At 40.3% G+C, this 19,578-nt stretch overlaps 1 protein-coding gene across 5 annotated transcripts in view; it reads left to right on the top strand.

Moving 5' to 3' along the window:
• The window catches only part of PDE8B (phosphodiesterase 8B), a 228,602-nt gene that overhangs the window by 111,123 nt on the left and 97,901 nt on the right, over window positions 1–19,578 (top strand). For 3 of the 5 annotated variants that reach the window (XM_019728158.3, XM_088796580.1, XM_019728156.3), the window contains exon 2: window positions 16,669–16,728. In XM_019728158.3, the coding sequence (XP_019583717.1) occupies window positions 16,669–16,728 (60 nt within the window). The remainder of the gene's footprint in view (window positions 1–16,668; window positions 16,729–19,578) is intronic. The other 2 variants (XM_019728159.3, XM_019728157.3) reach the window with 1 other exon arrangement.

A 19,578-nucleotide genomic window follows, 5' to 3' on the forward strand; every position in this document is an offset into this window, starting at 1 on the left:
CTGCAAAAGGCTTCGGAAAATAAGATGTAAAGGGAAATGATAAAATGAGACATTTGAGGAAGTTTTTAAACTCATAATTAGCCTTTTCATTTAAAAATAATCAATAATCTCCTCCAGAATTGCTAGTAAAGGCTTTTAACTTTTGTGGTTTATCTGCCATTCTCTCAAGCACATGGTATGTATTTATAGGTCCTTACATTGAATTATAGCAGAATCATGAGTTAGGGATTGGGAATAAAGCTGATCACAAGTAAATCTATTCCAACATCTTCTCTTTGCAAGGCCTGAAAATGGGGTATTCTATGCTTCTGGTTTTAACGGGAAAGCATTTTCGTGGTTACCAGAAAGAAACAGTGAGGCAGGGTGGAAGTATCACTGGCCTGGCAGCTTGGAGACCTTGATTTTATCCCGTGTGACATCACACTTGTGTATGACCTTTAGCACACTACATACTCTCTTAGGCCTTATTTGGCACTCTGTAAAATGAAAGACTTAAAGAAAATGACCCCTTGGGAGCCTCCCAATTCCCAAATTCTTGGAAACCATCCTTCACTATGAGTTCAATGTCTGGAAGAGTATTTTGTAATAATACAAGTGAGAACATAAAGCAGTTCTTGATTTTATGTGATATTGGGGGGAGAGAGAAAGGGTAAAGTTAGCTAATCCAGAAGTTAACACTTGTATTTTCACGTAAGCAAGTCAAATGTTTTGAGGCTATGTTTTGATTTAAGCTAAAGAAAGAGCTTATGCTGTCATGATCCAGTTTATTAAGTTAGATTACAAATAGAAGGCACCTATTTAGTTTCTGGCTCATTGTGAGACACAGTAAGGATTTTCCAAAAGAATGAATGAGCGATCATTCTAATAATATCTATCATTTATCAACTGCCTGTAATGCCAAGCACTAATACAGAACTGACATCTGCCCTCTCCAAGGGGCACGTATTATTACCCCTTAGTTACACACAGGGAAAAGAAATGCCAGAGTTGGTGTTATATTAAAAACCTTTTACTGAATAGCAACATTGGCAGCTTTAGTTCTCTAGCAGCCTGCATTTCGTGCCAAGGAACAGAGTAATCTTCCATTTATTAAGGGCTTTTTCAGCTTTTTAAATGATGTATTAAGTTAAACACCCACTCACCAAATATCTGTGAGTCTTGGTTGTAGCAGGTGGATTTGGCCATTGGGTGCTGGGATACATACTGTCACAGCTGATCACCTACTGGTTCTCTGACCATGGTTGGATGCAGTTGTCATCTGTCTCGTAGGGTCCTCCTGCCCCTGACAGTTTGTGGTTATGGCGACAAAATTATGACATGATAAATGTCGTGGTAGATATATAAACAGAGGATGGGGGACAGCAATTGAAAGAGTCTCAAACACATTTTAAGATCTTAACCATTTAAGTTACCAAGCCCCAGGAAGGCATTTGATGTGTGTTAAGGGATCCAGTGTCACTGGGACAGTTTTCCTCTTCCTCCAGCGAGGAAAAGACTGATTTCCCCAGACCTCAAACAGCACTGGGATTATCATTATCAAATGTTTGGAATTTGATGAGCGAAGTGGATTCTAGCTTGGATTTGCATTTTTGGATTGCCAGAGAAGCTGAGCATAATTTTTACAGCCTATTTGTGTGTTTGTTTCATGAATTGCCTGTCCTTTACTGTCCCATGTTTAATTGAGATGCTTACCTTTTTTATAATTGTCTTATTAGAGTTTTTAAAACTCTGATAAGATGCCAACTTCTTTTCTAGCATTCATTGCAAATATTTTCAGTTTTATTATTTGCTTTTTTATATTTTGTTTTTATTAATAAAAATCTAACACTCATTTCCTTCAGTGTTTATGTCTTTGATGTTATTCTTAGTAAAGTATTCTAGGCTTTTGAATGATGTAAGTGTTCACCTATATTTTTTTCAATATTCTCAAGGGTTTCTTCCATTTAAAAATTTAATCTGAAAGTAATTTGGATATATGTTATGATACGTAGAGTTAACTTAATTTTTCTCTACATGTTAACCAATTATTGTTATTGAAATTACTGAATTATTTACTTCTTCCCCACTGATATAAAATGACACTTTTCCTGTTTGCTGAAGTCATACTTCCAAGACAGCATGGTTCTAGCAGAGAAATCAATGAAAGGTAATATAAAACCTAGGAACTGGAAAAAAATACACACACACATATCTCGTGTGTGTATAGATATATATTATATATTTATAATATTTAATTATAAATAAATATATAAATACATATACATATACACACATATATATTTATATATATGTACATGTATATATGTGTGTGTGTGTGTGTGTGTATGGTATGTGCGTGTTCCTAAGCTTTCTGTTGTCTTTCATTGATGTGTCTGCTAGAACCACACTGTTTTGGTAGGTGTATCTTTGAAGTCAATTGTTACATCTGGCAGAGCAAAATACTCTTAACTCTTCTTTGATAATTTTGTTAAGTAGTTGCTGGCAGTTATTCTATGTGAATTTGAGAATCACTTTACAAGTTTAAAAAGTTGTGCCAGGATATGTATAGTGATTAATATATTGATTAATTAAGGGGAGACACCATTTTTTAATATTGACATCCCATCCAGGAAGACAGCATATTATTTCATTTATTTCAGTCTTCTTGATATTACACACCAGACTGCCTGATGACACAGGTAGTCTGGTTTGTAATATCATATGTGAAAGCACAGTTTCTGAAGTCAGATAGTCTGAGTTCAAATCCAAATCAATCCATTTATTAGGTTGCATAGCAGTGAGCAATTGTTTCCCTGGTGACCAGAATACATTAGGTGCTCAGTAAGTATGTGTTAAAGAAATGTTTGAGTGAAAGAATTTATTCTTAAGTGCTTTTGTTTCTGCTCTTTTGAATAAGCATTGCTCTGCATACTTGTCAGCAATTGGCATTGTCAGTTTTTCAGATTTTAGCCATTCTAATAAGTGTGCAGTGGTATCCCATTGCTTTAATTTGTAATTCCCTAGTGACAAATGATGCTGACCATCTTTGTATGTGCTGTTGCCATCTGTATATCTTCTATGGTGAGGTTTCTGTCCAGATCTTTGCACAATTTTTCAATTGGGTTCGTTTTTTTTCTTATTGTTGAATTTTAGGGTGTTTGTATATTTTAGATACAAGTCCTTTATCAGATATGTATTTGAAAATATTTGTCTCCTTATCTGTTGCTTGTCTTTTCATTCTTTTCTCAGTCTCTTTTAAAAGCAGTTGTTAGTTTTGATAAAGTTCAACTTAAAATTTTTTTAATGGATCCTGCTTTTATGACATCATTTTTCATCCCCTAAAACATCATCAGAAAAATAGAGCAATAATATTATTGCAGCAGACACCTTACAAGCAGCATTTTTTACAAAACTAAGTATCAGAGTAGGTCTGTGAATTCCAAAATATGTGCTGTTGGGGCCAAACCACTAACAGTAACAAGGAGCTCTACATTAAGAAGTGGTTGGAAGACAGAAGGGCTTCTGGTGGTCCAAGGGCTGGGGAGCCCAGACATTGGCCCTAAGCACTTGTCCCAAGGGGGGCAGTCCAATGAGGAGTGGAGGGCTTGGTGAGGTGATTTGAGAACAACAACCGAAAATGGAGGGCAGGCTCCAATTGGCAGACAATGGGGGCACATGGGAAAAACATGCCCGCAAAACAGAGAAGAAACTGCCGCCTAATATTTCAAAATGAACTAAAAGAAATTAAGAAAATGATTAAAAGCTATGAAAGAACAGAATGAATCTGAATTAGAAAAACAGATTAAATGCTTAGACAACATAAGTATATGAAAAAGAGTTGATAACTCAGAAAAGAAGTAGAAATAAAAGCAAAAAAAAAAACAAACCTAAGAATGGAGGTCAAACTGGAAGAACTATAACAATGTATAAATGCTGCAGAAAGCACTGCAAGGGAAATAGAAGTTGGAGAAAAAGAAGAAAAAACAAATGAAAAGGGAAAGATTTAGAGAAAGTGACAGTTATGAAAGATAGACAAAGGAGATCCCTATGTATATTTTTCTCTGAAAACGAAGTGAGTGGAATAGAACATATATTTAAAAATAAATCAAAGACAACCTTCCTGGAAGAAGACTGGAACCCACCTACAGAAAGGGTATATTATGTACTGGGAAAATTGATTCAGAATGGACAACACCAATACATATTCTAGTAACATAATTGCCCTTAAAGAAAACAAAATATATTTTGGGGTATCCAGGCAAAAAGACAAAGTTATATTCAAAGGAAGTAAAATCATATTGGTCTCAAATCTTGATAGCAATGCTTAAAGCTAGGAGACTATAAAGAAACATGTTAAAGATAATCTAGAAAATAAAAAATGAGCCAATTATTCTATATCCAGCCAAACTGACCTTCAGATATAAAACCCTGAGACAAATTGTTTGAATTTGGCAGAAATCAGGGAATAAGTTTCCCTTGAACCTGTCTGAGAAATCTTCTGACAGCCTAAATAACTGGAAAAGCTTTGGCTTAAAGACTGGTTGTTGGTATGTGAGACCTTGGGTTGCATTAGCTTCTGTTCAGACCTCTGGCTTTCCTGGAATTTCATAAGTGTTCTTGGCCCAAAGACAGCTGTGAAAAGTAGCTCTATTATCCCTCAGTTGGAATGCCATATCTCCTCTGCTCAGGTGTTGGTCTTGAGTCTAGTTGTTTGGGTTGTGATTATTTCATATCCCTCCCTTTGGGAAGCTACACACCATTACATATGTAACTTATGTGGCCTATTCTCCATCCAAAGGATATATATTATCAGATCTCTTTCTAATATTAATAAGAGGAAGTCATTTGTTTCCATTGGGATTCTTTCTGTGTTGAGCACAGAAAAGCTTATTCAGCCTTGCAATTTTATTACTTAAGCAGTAAAAGGCAATTTGGTGGCTCACATAACTGAAAAGTCCAGAGGTAGAAAATGCTTTGGCCAAGACTTAATCTGGTAGTTTGGTGGTGTTACAAAGATTTATTTCTTTCCATTTCTCCTCTCTACTTTCCATGGTGTTGTGTTCATTCGAACATGGTATCAAGATGTTATGAGCAAAAACCTGGTTATATGTTTCTTCTTTTGACAAGCAGTGAAAATGGAGGGGAGGAAGCCCAAGATTCCAAAATCCAAATCAAGCCCAAGATTCTCACCAGGACAAGACCATGACCTGTGACCTGGCTCCCTCCTCCCTTTTGAGCCTCATCATCCCCATCCACAGACCCACTTTGCTTGTGGTTGTCCCCAGGAACTCTGTTCTTTGCCAGTCCTCGTGGTATTTCGTACGTAGGCATAAAATGCCCCTTGCATTGTCTTCACTAGCTCATTATCACTCCTCCTTCATCACTGAGCTCCAGGAATTTCCTAAAAGCTTGTGTAAATTCCCAGATGGAGCAAAATGCATCTTGCCTGAGTTCCCATAGCCCCCTGTAGGTGCCTCTGGCGTATCACTTACCACCTTCACTGAATCGATTGCAGAGCACTGTGCTCTGCTGAAGGTATTTTAATGCCTTGCGTACGGAAAGGGGAGCACCTGAGGCTCATCAGAATGAGCAAGTGGGCGAGCTTTAGAGCAAGAATAAAAGGGAGCCTTGCACTTCCATTCCTGGACAGGGTTATGCAGTCCAGCCTGTTCTCTGGCCGAGAGAAGAGGAAGATGTAAGTGGGTCTCAGAGAGTTGTGAGTTGAACCCCCTTTTAAAGAAATGTACTTTGGTTGAAGAGAAAATGGACGTTTGGCACTTAATCTTTTGCCGTGCTTGGGAGTTTTCTTTTTTTTTTTTTTTTCTCCAGCAGTGGACACATTTATTCTGTACCCCTTTGTAATTGTCTCGGTTTCTGGGAGAAAGGAGGATGCTGCCATGGGAGCCCTTCCTCAGCTCAGTCACATGCCTGTAAAGAGGCTGCTTCCACCCTCACGATTCTTCCCTATTCTCTTCCATAAATTGTAACAAATAATACTTTTTTAAAAGAAGAAATTAGGTGGTAACGTTGTCACATTGGCTTTTGAGGTAAGCCATGGTGGAGCCAGAGGGCCAAGGCACAGTGGGGCCTTTGCTAGGTAAAGAGGAGGGTCTCAGGGCCATGGGGATGCCTTCCCAGCGTAAGCCCTGCTGGTCTCGGGCGGCTGTCATGTATGCTGAGCGCCTATAAATGCTGAGGGTTTTGTTGTACAGTGCTGCACTTAGGTTTAGCATCTTTAGGATGTGAACTGTGCTTTTTTTTTTTTTAATTAATTAATTATTTTTTTAATTAGTTTCAGGTGCACAAGACAAAGCAAAACTTAGACGTTTATCATTTATATCCCTCACACTGTGTGAACCCCCCTCCCCCCATCCACTATCCCTCTGTACATTCCCCAAATTAATTTTCAAACCCCCATGACCATCTTGTGGTTACCGACTATTTTTCAAAACCTCTCACCTTCCCTTTATCCCCACCCCCCCCGCCCCTCTAGCAACCCTCTGTTTTTCCTCCATGTTTCCAAAACTGTCTCTGATTAGTTCATTCACTTATTCTTTTCTTTAGATTCCGCATATAAGTGAGATCATATGGTATTTGTCTTTCTCTTTCTGACTTATTTCACTTAACATAATGTTCTCTAGGTCCATCCATGTTGTTGCAAATGGTAAGTGAACTGTGCTTTTGACAAATACTGTTTGGAAATTATTGTATTTGCCCAGTAAGTAAAATTCTTTTCGAAAAGGTGGGCATTTGCATGTGCAGATTCCTTCTCACAAGTTACTTTTAAATGGATTTGTTGAAATAGGTTAGATTTTAAGTGGGAATCAGTTCTCAAAGCTGACTCATTACCCCTGATGTCCATGGACTCGGGGACTGACGGTTACACTTCCCCTGTGTGCGTGTGGCGCACTGGCGTCAGGAAAGGGAGTGTGGTTGAAATTTTGGTGCAGTACTAGATGTGGCCAAAAAGCCAGAGTTGCTTTAGGGTCACCGGAGACCTGGTATGAGATTTTCCTGGAGCCAAGCAGAGAAGACAGTTAGCTATCGGTTCTCTCAGGCAACTCTAGCTTATCAATGATAAAATTGAGGGCAGAGGCAGCATGGATAATTGAAATCCACAGGAAATCTCAAACTCACTTTTTAGCAGATGGTTTCTGTCTCCTTGCCCAACAAATCTATTTACCAGAACTGCTGGCCGTGCTGCAGAATTGACTTGACTTCAATATCCCTCCCCACTTTCTCCCGTCTTCAGTTAATGTTAAGGAGCAGCACGTAACAGGATGGGAGAGCATCAGGAATGCTTGGGTTTTTCCACCATCTGGATAATTGCCTCCTGAATAATCAGAAATCAACTGCTCTTTGCTTGTCCTCTAGGATACACTGTAATTTTAAATATTTGAAGTCATCCAGAAATATCTATTATCAGTAATACTCCTAATAAAAGGAAGGAAGCTAGTTGAAGGATGTCACGTTTTGCGGTTGCCTTTAAATTCCTCTGCTAAGTCAGAGTCTGGGTTTGACCTTGGGAATCTGGGAATGGTGTTGTGTTTACACACACTGGGCCCAGTGACACTGGCTGAATTGTCACGTTTATGAAAGTCTCATGCCTTGATTCTGTACTGCATGTGTGATGTGAAGCCTTTTGACATAATTATAATGAGATGCAGTTAGGGTTTTTTTCCCCGCTAAAGCAAATTCTCTCTGAGGCTTCCTTATGGTAACCACCTTCAGGCACTTGCCCTTTCATGGATTGTATTCTAGACCATTTTTTTTTTCTTTCCATTTTAACCCATAATCAATATCAGGGTGAGTTCTTTTCTCATGTCTGTAGATGAAATGACTATATTGTTTAAATAGTTCTCTTTCATCTGATATTTGTGGGGAGGAGATGGCTTCTCCATTTGATTATGCTGGCTACATTTTCTGTGTTTGAATCTGCTGGCATCCGGGTGTCTTCTGCGTTGCTTTTTAATTGCCACTTCAGTGCTAACCAGAGGATGACCTCTCTTTTCCCACTGCAGTGTTTTCTGGGCACAGTAGGATATATCATCCTCTCTGCCCCTTGCCCTGTAAGGCTCACAGAATGTTGTAGCAGTATTCCTTAAGAAAGAACACCTTTGTCACCGACAGTGACTGGGGAATGGAGGAGAGGACATCGGGGCGGGGCATTGTAAAACACAGTGCCGGAAAGCCCACCGCTGTCTAGTCTAGTGCATGGGTGGGTTCTCCCACTTTACACTGGCAGCAGGCTGAACTGGCTGTCACAAACATACATACTGATCTTCTCACTTGCTTCATCTTTCCTATGCTTATTATTTCTGAGCTAGATCTTTCACTTCTTACTTACAAGTTATTTTTAAAACTCTTACTTAAAGTCTGTTTGTATATCATCTGAAGACCTTTCTGGAACCAATCGAGGTATTAGTGACTATATAAATAAGAGTATGGCCTTCTAAGTAAGCCGAGTCTGGGCTTAAATCTGAACTCCAGCCTCTTGGATCAGTTATTTAACCTCTCTGGAGCTTTAACTTCTTCGTAAAGAAGTGGGATTGCAATGACCATTACATGAGATGATGTACGTGGGGGATCCATCAACCCCCAGCAGAACAGTTACTTATCTTGAGCAGAGTCTCCCGAGTCCCAGCCCAGTTTTCTAGGATGTCAGCTTACCAAGTTTCGGGGAAACTCTATCCGTATTCTGTGGGATTTTAAATACAGCACCTTATTTTACCAAATAAAGACTTTACTAGAAAAAAAAGCATATGTAGAATATTTATAGAGTGGCTACTGCTCAATTAATGTTAACCCCAAAATGGAAAATAGACTTTGCAATACAATGAAATACATTTAAATTTCATTTTGCATTAATTAAGATATACAACAAGCTAGAAAGTATAATTCAATGAACACCTATGTGCTCACTACTCACTGCTTAAAAAAAATAGATCATCAGTAGTTGAAGCCTCTGGTATGTCCTTCCCTCAATACATCCCCCTCTCCACTTGCTTCAATTGGGAATTCATAACCATGTATTACAATATATTCCTAAACTATATTCAGTATTGTTTTAAATACATGTATGACTATTCCTCGATATGTTGGTTATTTTGGTGATGGATGTGAATGGCTTGTGAATTAGGCTGTTTCCAAATTTTGGTTATACATCTCCTCCAGATATTCTTATAAATGCCTCCTTATTTACCCTAGAGAAACACTCACATACGAGGTGGATTGTAGCATATGTACTTCTTCATCATTATTGGGAATCCCCAAAATGTTTTTCAAAGTGGCTGAACCAATTTACACACCCACCAGCAATGTATGAGTTCCTGTGGGAACTCATTCTTGCCCATGCTGGCTAATGTTTAACTTCTTAATTCTACCATTCTGCTTATTTCACTGGGCGTGACACAGAGTCTCATTGTAATTTAAAATTTTTATTTTCCTAATTACTGAAGATTGAGCATTCCTTCATACTTGTATTACCTCTTCTGTGAATTTTTCAAGTCTTTTGCCCAACTTTATTTTTGGTTGTCTTTTTATTGATATTTTTAAAGGTTTTCTTATATGTTCTGGTTACTAATACTTGTTGGTTTCCCATATTTTAAATACCATTTCTTGAGCTGTCACCTATCTTCTCTTTTTTTAAGAGTGTTTTTATGCTTTAGCTTTAGTTTTTGGTGAATAGAAATTTTAAACTTTAAAGTCAAATTGGCTTTTTATGGTTGTGTATTTTGATGAGTAGATATTTGTATGTTTGTACTTATGTGATGCAGCATCATGCTGCCACATTAATGTAATATTTTAAGTAGCAGAGCATAAAACATGAAGTTGGTAGGTATGTCACCCACTGTGAGTATCTCATGACTATGAGCAATCATATATACTCGTATGCAAGGTGTGATCAAACAATATGGCGAATGTTTAAATAAAAAAAATTACAGTAAAAGACACATTGCCATTAATCCCCCTCAAGATACTCCCCCTCGCTTTGAACACACTTATCTCATCGTTCTTGCCACTTTCTGAAGCAGTTCTGGAAATCCTCTTTCATGAGTGTCTTTAGTTGCACTGTCATGGCTGCCTCATGTCCTGAATCATTTTGACTTTGGGGAAGAGCCAGAAGTCACATGGTACCAGATTCAGTGAATAAGGTGGATGAGGGCACACTGTAATGTTTTTATTTGACAGAAATTGCTGTATACCAGCACTCAGCAGCAGCATTCACCATATTTTGTGATTCTTCATATCACACATTGCTTCTGGTATGCAATTTCTGTTAAATAAAAACATTACAATGTGTCTCATCCACCTTATTCATCAAATCTGGCACCGTGCAATTTCCTTTGACTCTTCTCCAAAGTCAAAATGACCATGAAAGGTAAACATTTTGAATCGATTCAGGACATCGAGGCAGCCACAACAGCGCAACTAAAGACAGTCACGAAAGAGGACTTCCAGAACTGCTTCAGAAAGGGGCAGAAACGATGGGATAAGTGGGTTCAAAGTGAGGGGGAGTTTGTGAGGGGGATTAATGGCAATGTGTCTTTTACTGTAATAAATTTTTTAAATTTAAACATGCACCGTATTTTGTGATCACATCTTGTATATATGTGTGTATGTGTATAACAAAAAAATAATAATAAAAGAAATCTTTTATTTATTTTTATTCTAATTTAGGGATACTGTTTTGGGGGAATAACTCATCAAATGTGAAGGACTGTATCTTTCTCTTGCCTAAGTGATAATCTTATGTTTTTGGAGGGGATATATGGGAAAAAAAACAAACCCATAGGTGTCTGGGTTCAGGTATGGTGGCTGAGTCTGGGTGAATTTTGGTGCCTTCCACGAGGTTAGTTGCTCCGTTGATATTTATTGAATAAATTAAAATGTAATAGAGTGTGATGTTAACAGACATGTCTACTCAGAAGAATAGACTAGTGATTCTCAACCCTGGATGCTCCTGAGGAGATTTAAAAAATGCTAATGCCTGGGCCCTATCCTTAGATATTCTGATTCTCTTGGTTTGAGATCGGGTGCAGGCATTGATACATTTTCAGAGTTCTCTAAGTACTTCTAATATGAGAACTTCTGGATTAGAGAGTTGGAAGCAGGTAGGCGAGGGGAGGTTCAGGACCACCTATTGGGCACTGAAAGGGCCCAGGCAGCACAGTTGCCAGGAGGTGCTGGAGAGTGGCTGGAATCAAAGCAAGGTGAGGGCTTGAGGATGGGGTGAGAGCAGAGCTAACCATCGGTTATGATGAACCAGGCCCATCGGACATCACTGGTTCATCCCCATGACTGAGAAGAGACAGAGGAAGCATTCTGGATGTGCTGAAGGCAACGGGCCTGGGAAGTGGAGACCAGGATGAACCAGTGACGTCCAGCCCCGTGGTCAGCGCTGAGGTGCCTCAAACATGAAGCCAGAAGGCAGGCACGGGCCCATTACAACGGCAAAAGTCAAATACCACCTTTGCTTACCCAGAGCTCAGAGGAATAAAGAAAGACGTTTGGCCTGGGAATGGAGGGTGGACAGGGGATACCTTGAGAGAAATATTATTTTAAAATTAGAGCCAGCAGGGCAGCAGGAAGAGTTGATTAAGGGCATTTAAAAAGCCTTATTCCTGAGCCCACAGCTGGTCCCTTTTGTAAGTGAAAAATGATCTTTACCCTGGAGTTCCCCTCTCATGAAGTTAGGTTTTCCGTGAGCTGCGTGTGTGTGTGCCTGTGCATAGACATTAACTTCTGCAGGTGGTGGGGAGAAAGGGATTGCAAAGGACAAGTCATTGAAGGGGGGAAGATTTAGACTCTGAGCTTGTTGGAAGGTGGAAATTATGGAAGCCCTCCCTTCCCCAGGCACACACGCGCACACCCTCCTTTTTCCTTCCTGGTTCTGCTGGCAGCCCTGTGTGCAGCAGGACAGACTGACTACGAGGACATGAGCAGGACTGCCAGGGATTGGGTCACCTGTTTTGCCAAATCAGAATGGAATCCAGAAACCCATAACAGAAAGGTGGGTAGTATAGTCAGAATTCTGTACATTTTGGAGCATAATAAAAGAGCAGTGCCCTGGGAGTCGGGGAAAAATGAAGTCTCAGTCCTGACTCTGTTGTTAAAATCTGTGTGATCTTAGGCAACTTAATTCAATTCCATTTATTTACTGAGAACCATTTACGTATTGAGCACCAGCCGTTTCTGAGCATCATCTAGATGTTGGGGAGAAGATTGTGAAAAAGAGTCTGTGTCCTCAAGAAACTCACAATTTTGCCAAAGGGACAGGCATTTAAATGAGTCATGAAGTCAGGGCTGTGAGGTGCAGGGGGAGTGTCCCAGAGGAGAGAGAATCATTCCTTCTGCCTCGGGGCAGCTGGGTTTGAAGAGCCTTGGGAGAATGGGGGCAGATGAGCGGGCCACTGGGGACCAGGAAGCTGTGCTGAGCACATGGGGTAGGTAGGGCTTTCCAGGTCAACCACTTTTCTTCCTGAATTCTCACTTCTTTCTTTTTGAGAGAAGCTCTGAAACTTGACTTCAGGTAATTTAACAGAATTCCTGAAGCTGAAACTACTAAGAGCTGTGGCAGCCATCACCAGAGAACATGGTGCAGTGATAGGTGAACTAGCCAACCTGAATCACCTTGATTCCTCCCAAGAGTCTGTCTCTTTCATCTGCCTGCCCTGCGCCAGCTAGTTTTCTTTTTGGAGAGCCCTCTCCATTGAAATAAGGCCAAGCTGCATGGGATTTTTCGGCAATTTTTTTCTTGATCATTGAGAGATGTATTTCCCCACCTTGCTTTCTCTGCTGTAGTTCCCACGCATAGCAGTGTCTTTGTTTCAGTTTTGGTAAATCTGTTATTGTTTAGTTAGAGAGTAGGTAAACCAAACATTTGATTTTTTTTTTCCTCGCCAAGTCATAAATCTGATGCTGTTCATCTTCTGCTCAGAAACCTGCATGATGGTTGGTGCTAAAGAATAAAAGGGGCATTCCTTTCCAGTCTCCTCTAAGGAATTCACCCCAACCCTCCCAGGCTTCACTTTCACACTCTCTAATCCGTCTTTTCTAGATCTTGTTTTTCCCCACTGTACCTTTGCATTCTTGCTTCTATGACTTTGCTTACGTTGTTCCATATGCTTGAAATGTCTCCCCCCCCACCCAGTCTCTTCATCTTCCTATTTTTCATGACCTACTCATCTTCATGAAGCCTTCCTTGATCTCCCTACCTTCAAAACCAGAAGTTTACGTCCTTTCTCTCATCTTCAAAGTTGGAGGGAAAATGTCTATCAACCAGAATTCTGTATCTTGCTAAACAATCAAACAAAAGTGAGTGGTAGACATTTGCAGATCAACAGACCGAATGAGTTTGCCACTCATAGACCCTCTCTGAATGAAAAGATATATTCCCAATTGCGCTTTCAGGGACCTGTGTTGCTAGCTTGAGATCAGCTAAGGTGAAAGAACTGACACCATAGAATCAGCAAATGCTACAAAATAGGACTCTTCCCCCACCCCCACCCCAAAGAGCCAGTTCATCTGAATGTGAATTGGTGACCCTGCTACATGTATATGAGCATGTGCGTATGTTACCAGGTACACACAAATATTTGACGCGTTGTAAGTGTTGGACAGTTAGAACTGCAGTCAGTCCGCAGTCTTTCCTCATTAGGCAGCTGGTGAAGCCATGTGGTCAGAGTGGCTAGGAAGCTTGTCTCCCTTCACACTGTCGTCTCCTCCTCCTCTCCTCTCAGGACCTGGAATTGTATTACCTATGACCCACCCCTTTCTTACTTCTGTGTCCTTGGCAAAATTGGTCACTTCCTGGAATCACAGCTAATATACTAATTGAGGATCTGTGCGTCTGCAGTTGCTCAAAGTTCACTCTTTGAAATAAAGGATCTTGACTTGGCTACACAGACATCAGTAAATGGTCTCCTGTTTCTGTTCATAATTGCTCTTACAAATTGGTGAAATGCAGGCAGTAAGACGCCTGTGTCAGAAACAGAACTCTGCCAACTGCTGTCTGTGAAAATACCTGCTGCAGATTTTCCTCTGCTGGTCACTGCCTCGTGCCGGCCCCCAGAGCCAGTGAGGGGAGGCTCTGGGGTTCTGTGGTGATAGTTGTCCTCTCTTGGACACAGAAGCCAAGGTCAGATGACCGGGAGCACAGACTAAGAAGGGAAAGGCAAGCGAAGAGACAAGAAGCAAAGTGTGGGTCAGGACTAGAGGAGCTGGGAAACGAAGGCCCCATGCTGGCAGTGGAGGCTGGAACTGGGGCAGGGAGGAGTTGGGGAGAGATGGGAGAGGCAGGGGTCTTGGCCAGGGTCCGCCAGCCTCGGGGTTCCTCTCCTGGCTCTGCCTCAGGCGGTAGCTTCCTGCGGAGCTCAGTCAGGCAGCGGTTCAAATGCTGGATGCAGGCAGTGAACTCTTGTGGCTGTGGGAGAAAGTTATAGGCTCTTTCTTGTCTTTTGGCAGGAAAAGAATATCTTCTAGACTGAGTGTTGCTTTTCAAACTCCATGTTGTAACTCAGCGTCCATTGCATGTCTCCCATTGAGGTCCCTCATGTGAAAGTGACAATGCTTAGGACAGAGGGGAACTTAGGAAGTGCTCACACGGTCATCACATGTCCTCCTGGCAGAGTTGGAAATGGCCTGTGTAACTAATTTGTGCACATATTGGCTTCTTCCAAAGTCTACAAGAATGTATCAGTCAGGAGTGAATTACGATTGTTTTTTGGACTCTGTGCCCTCTAGCAGGGGTCCTTCCCCCAGTCCCAGCCTTCCAAAGAGAGTCTCTTTTAATTTTAGTCCTTTTAAGCTTTTATTGATTTCTTATTTCATTTGTTTATTTTCTGCCCCTGGACAACCCGTTTGGGAACCCGTTTTGCTGGAGAAACCATTAACAGGTGGCCTTGTTGGAGGGAAAGCTTCCATGTGTGGTAGATGCAGTGAATCCAAGAGAGATCAGAGGGAGAGTGAAAAGATATCCCAGATTATCAATCAAATCTACCTTACTGTACCTAATTGGTTTCACTTCTTAATCTTTAACTTTTAGCAAAATTCTGGCAGTTGCACTGCTTTTGATGGATAGTATCTGTTTCAGACAATAAAAACTGCTTTTAGGGTAGAGCTGGGTGGGGGGGCGAGAGCCTAGTGACGCAGGAGGCTGGGGACGGTTCTCCCCCAGTGGAATTAGTCTTGGGGCTGTATTACATTGGGTGCTGGTATCGGCACAAAGATCTTGCAGGACATTGCTTAAGAAAACAAGCATGAGAGGTACACACTCAATTTGAGTATGTCACTTTTACCTGAAGACAGCAGTGGAACACTGAAGGAACTTGTTGCTGGTCCACGGGCTTAGGGACTCCAGGCCCCGAGTTGGTTTAAGTTGTGCCAGGCCTGCTCGAAGGACCCACTGTTGAGAGGCAGCCTTGCCAAGCAGAGCAGGAGAGTGAAGGCTTGCCCTCCCGAGAACCAATCACAGAGGCCGAGGAGCCTCGGATGGGTGTCATCAGAGGGCTCTCCATGTTTTCTGCTGCCTGGTTTGGTGAGAGGCCAAAGCTCCCAGTGTTATTTCTTCACAGATGATGCTTGAGTGTGGTTTTGGGGGGAGGGGGAGGTGGGGGTGGTGGTGGCGGATCAACCTTACAGAGAAAAAGAGTGTCAGCAACTTATGAGGTTTTGGAGAAGATTCACACCACTGGGAGTCAAACATGGGGAAAGGTGAAGAAAGGAGAAAGGTAATTTTTAGCTTTCAAAAGTAGAAAGAAAACACTGCTTTTCCTGCTTGTTGTTTAAATAAAGCCTCCTCTGGCAGCTTGGGTCAGTGTGGTGTCTCTGGGCCTGTGAATCCCGATGTTTGCTGAAGGTGCTTCATCTGACTGACAGGGGTCAACATAGTGTTTTGAATGCAGGATAAGCTTCCAGGTAGTGGCCAAATGCCTGCAGCCTCTGAGAGAAAAAGAAAATTGGATCCATGGAGGGGAGGCCAAGACCTTCAATCCAATTGTCTAGAGAAAAGTCATTTTTAGAAATCCACGTAAAGTAATTAAAAATGTATACATCAGTTGGCTTGGTTATTACAGCCAAAGGCAGTTAGATGGTGTTGGCCAGTGAACACCTAAGCTCATCCCTGGAGTTGTGGGGCACAATTTAGCCTCTTGTAGTCATGATGTGTTTATTTGAAGAGGTACAACTGAAATGAATAATTTATTCATGATAAGCATGGGTGAGAGTAAGCTAGTTACAGCTCTTAAACCATAGAAATGCTTTGGCTTCCACATTTAAGAGAAATTTTTACTCTTTGGAAATTCCAGAATAACAGTCCAGTATGGTGCCCAGCACATAGTAGGTGCTCAGTATGCAATTATTGAATGGAGTTGTTTTCTCCCATAAAACAGTACATGCTTATTGTGGAAAAGTCCATGCACTTAAAGTAAAAACAACCTGAAAACCCATTTCTTAGCATTTGAGGAGATAGCCTCCCAGACATTTTCAGTGCGTATAAATGTATGTATTCTTTTACAAAACCAGGATTGTACTGTACGTGGTGCTTTGTAAACTGTCTCCAGGTCAATCAATTGGATCCTTTTATGTAGCGTCTGCAAAGTGGCATATGTAATATCCTGTGCAAGGAGGAATGTTGACAATTCTTGTCGTTTCAGACGTGACACATCTCATGTGCTGTCCTTTGTTTAGCAGGTTTCTTCCGCGGAGGTACGCATCGGGCCCATGAGACTGACGCAAGATCCTATTCAGGTACGCCTCCATTACTCGGTAGGGGCCTCATTTCCAGAGCACGTGGTCATGTGAGCTCTGTCTGAGGGGCCCCTCTGTTACTACAGCAGTCAGCCATCCTTGCCCCTTGGATTTTGTCTTCCAATCCATAAACATAACATGTCTTTCCATTTATTTAGATTTTCTTTAACTTCTTTCAAATTGCTTTCCAGAAGACTTAAATATTGCCCCATCTTGAGTATAAACCTAATAGGTAGATTGCATGGTGATCTGTGAGGGAGGACAACTCTTCCACCAAAAATCTAGTCTGTTCCACATCCTGCTGCAGCCGGAAGGGGAAGGAGCGTGTGTGGAAGAGGGCAGGGCTTTGCCACGAGCCACAGCCCTGTGTGAATCCTGGCTCTGCCTTTAACCAGTTGTGTGCCCTTGCATGCATTGCTTCATTTCCCCACCCAGGGTCCCGTCTGTAAAGTGGAGATGATAATGCCCCTCCCATAGGGAATTGTGAGTGAAATGGAATAGCATGGAGTGCCTAGAAGACTGAAAAGTGCTCAGGAAATAACTGTTGTTGTTGGCCGGGAAGAGAAAATGACAAAAGGCTCCCCTTTCTTGTCCTGTGTGACTTGAGCCACGCAGCCTTCTGGGCTGTGCAACACCGAGAAAACAGTGGGTCTTCCCTACAGCCCCTCCAGTTCCCTGTGGCCCCTTTGAAAAAACATGTGTGAAAGGGTTTGTACCCTTTTAAATAAGTGTTAAATCCCCCTCTGCATATACATCATCCCGGGAGGCCTCCTTAGGAAGCTTGCCTGACACTTGGGATGAGTGAGGATGCAGAAAAGATGTAAGCAAACCAACCAACACATAGATGAAAATGAAGAAAAAAAGAAAAAAAAAACTTAAAGAAGAGTACTGTTTGATTTATGAGCAAATGGAAAATAAAATAATGTTTTAACATTGCTTAGAAAAGGAAATGCAAATCTAGGGGAAGGGAAAAAACAAAAAGAAGAGTTTTAAGCTTGGGAAAATTTGATGAAAACAAATTTAGGAGCAGAGAGAGAGAGAAAATTACTAAAATAAACATAAGCCACAACTGTCTGTATAGAATACAAACAAATGGAAAATTCCAGTAATCATTCTGGGCGCACGTACTTTGTAGTCCATTTTGAATAAAGGCAATGACCACGGATCTAATAACAATATTCCCAAAACAATTTCCAGAATGTTTCTTGAGATTAGTGCAGTTTTAGATCAGTTGGTTTAATTTACTTTCATTTTTTGCCCTGTGCTTATTGGCAATGAATGCTCATGATAAGGATGATTTATTCTTTTAAAAATGTAATTTGTCAAATTGCGAAGAATTTCAAATATTCATAAAGGTGCATGTGTATACCCATACCCACTTTTGTCAAATATTAACAGTATATCCTATTTGTCTGAGTTTTTTTTTCAGAAACAAAAGAGTACAGGTACTGTTTAAGCCTTTATTTATCCCTTTGCCCTCTTTCCTTTCCTCCCTAAATCACTATTTGGAGATTGATTATGATATTTGTGCATTCTATACATGTATATTCTACACATGTATGCATCCATTCGTAATATTTTTGTTTTGAATATTTTAAGCTTTAGTTGACAGGTATCAGGCTGTATTCATCATTCTGGAATTTTTCTTTATTTAACATCATTTGGTGTCATATCTAAGAATCTATTGCCTAATCTAAGGTCAAAGATTTACTCCTCTGTTTTCTTCTAAGAGTTTTGTAGGTTAGCTCTCTGATCCATTTTGAGTTCGTTTTTGTATATGGTGTGAGGTACAGTTTCATTCTTTTGCATGTGGGTATCTGGTTGTCCCAGCCACTTTTGTTAAAAAAAATATTCTTTTCCTGTTGAATTGTATTGGCACGTTTGTTAAAATTCAACTGGCCTTAATTGTGAGGGTTTATTTTTGGATTGTAAATTCTGTTCCACTGATATATCTGCCATACGAGTATGTCAGTACCACGCTGTCTTGATTACTATAGCTTTGAAGTATGAGTCCCCCAACTTCTTATTTTTCAAGATTATTTTGCCTCTCTTTCTCCCTTGCATCTTCATATGAATTTTAGGACCAGCTTGCTAATTTGGGGCGGGGGGAGCAGCTGGGATTTTGATAGTGATTGCAATAAATCTGTACATCAATTTTGGGATTATTACTATGTTAACAATTTTGTCTTCCAATCCATAAACATAACGTGTCTTTCCATTTATTTAGATTTTCTTTAACTTCTTTCAACAATGTTTTGTTGTTCTCAGTGTATGTCTTTCATATTTTGTTAAATTTATTCCTGAAATGTCAATCTTTTTGATGCTATGGCAATTGGAATTATTTCCTCAATTTTACTTTTAGGTTGTTTATTGCTAATGTATAGAAATACAATTTATTTTTGTATATTGATCTTATATTCTTCAACCTTACTAGCTTTTACAGTTTTTTTGTAGATTCCTTAGGATTTTCAATATACAAGATCATGGCAAAACTTCTTCCTTTCTGAGATCAGAAAGGAACACTTCTTCCTTTCTTTTATCTTATTTTAGTTGCCTAATTGTCTTGCTACAACTTCTAAAATAATGGTGTGTTTAATTTTATAAGGCAATATGCTTCTAGATCTTTTCTCAAAGTGGTTGTACCATTTTACACTCCTGGAAGCAATATGCAAGTTCTGTTTACTCCAAATCCTTAGTAATATTTGATGTTTAGTCTTTTAATTTTCGTTGCTCTAGTGGGTGAGTAGTACTATCTTATGGTTATTTAAATTTTCATTTCTCCATGACTAATAACGTTGAACACTTTTGTTTGTTTTTTTTACCTACTGGCCATTCGTTTATCTTCCTTTG

The sequence above is a fragment of the Rhinolophus sinicus genome, chromosome 3 (genome assembly GCF_057876585.1).
Source record: "Rhinolophus sinicus isolate RSI-liver-muscle chromosome 3, RSI-T2T, whole genome shotgun sequence".
Lineage (NCBI taxonomy): Eukaryota > Metazoa > Chordata > Mammalia > Chiroptera > Rhinolophidae > Rhinolophus > Rhinolophus sinicus.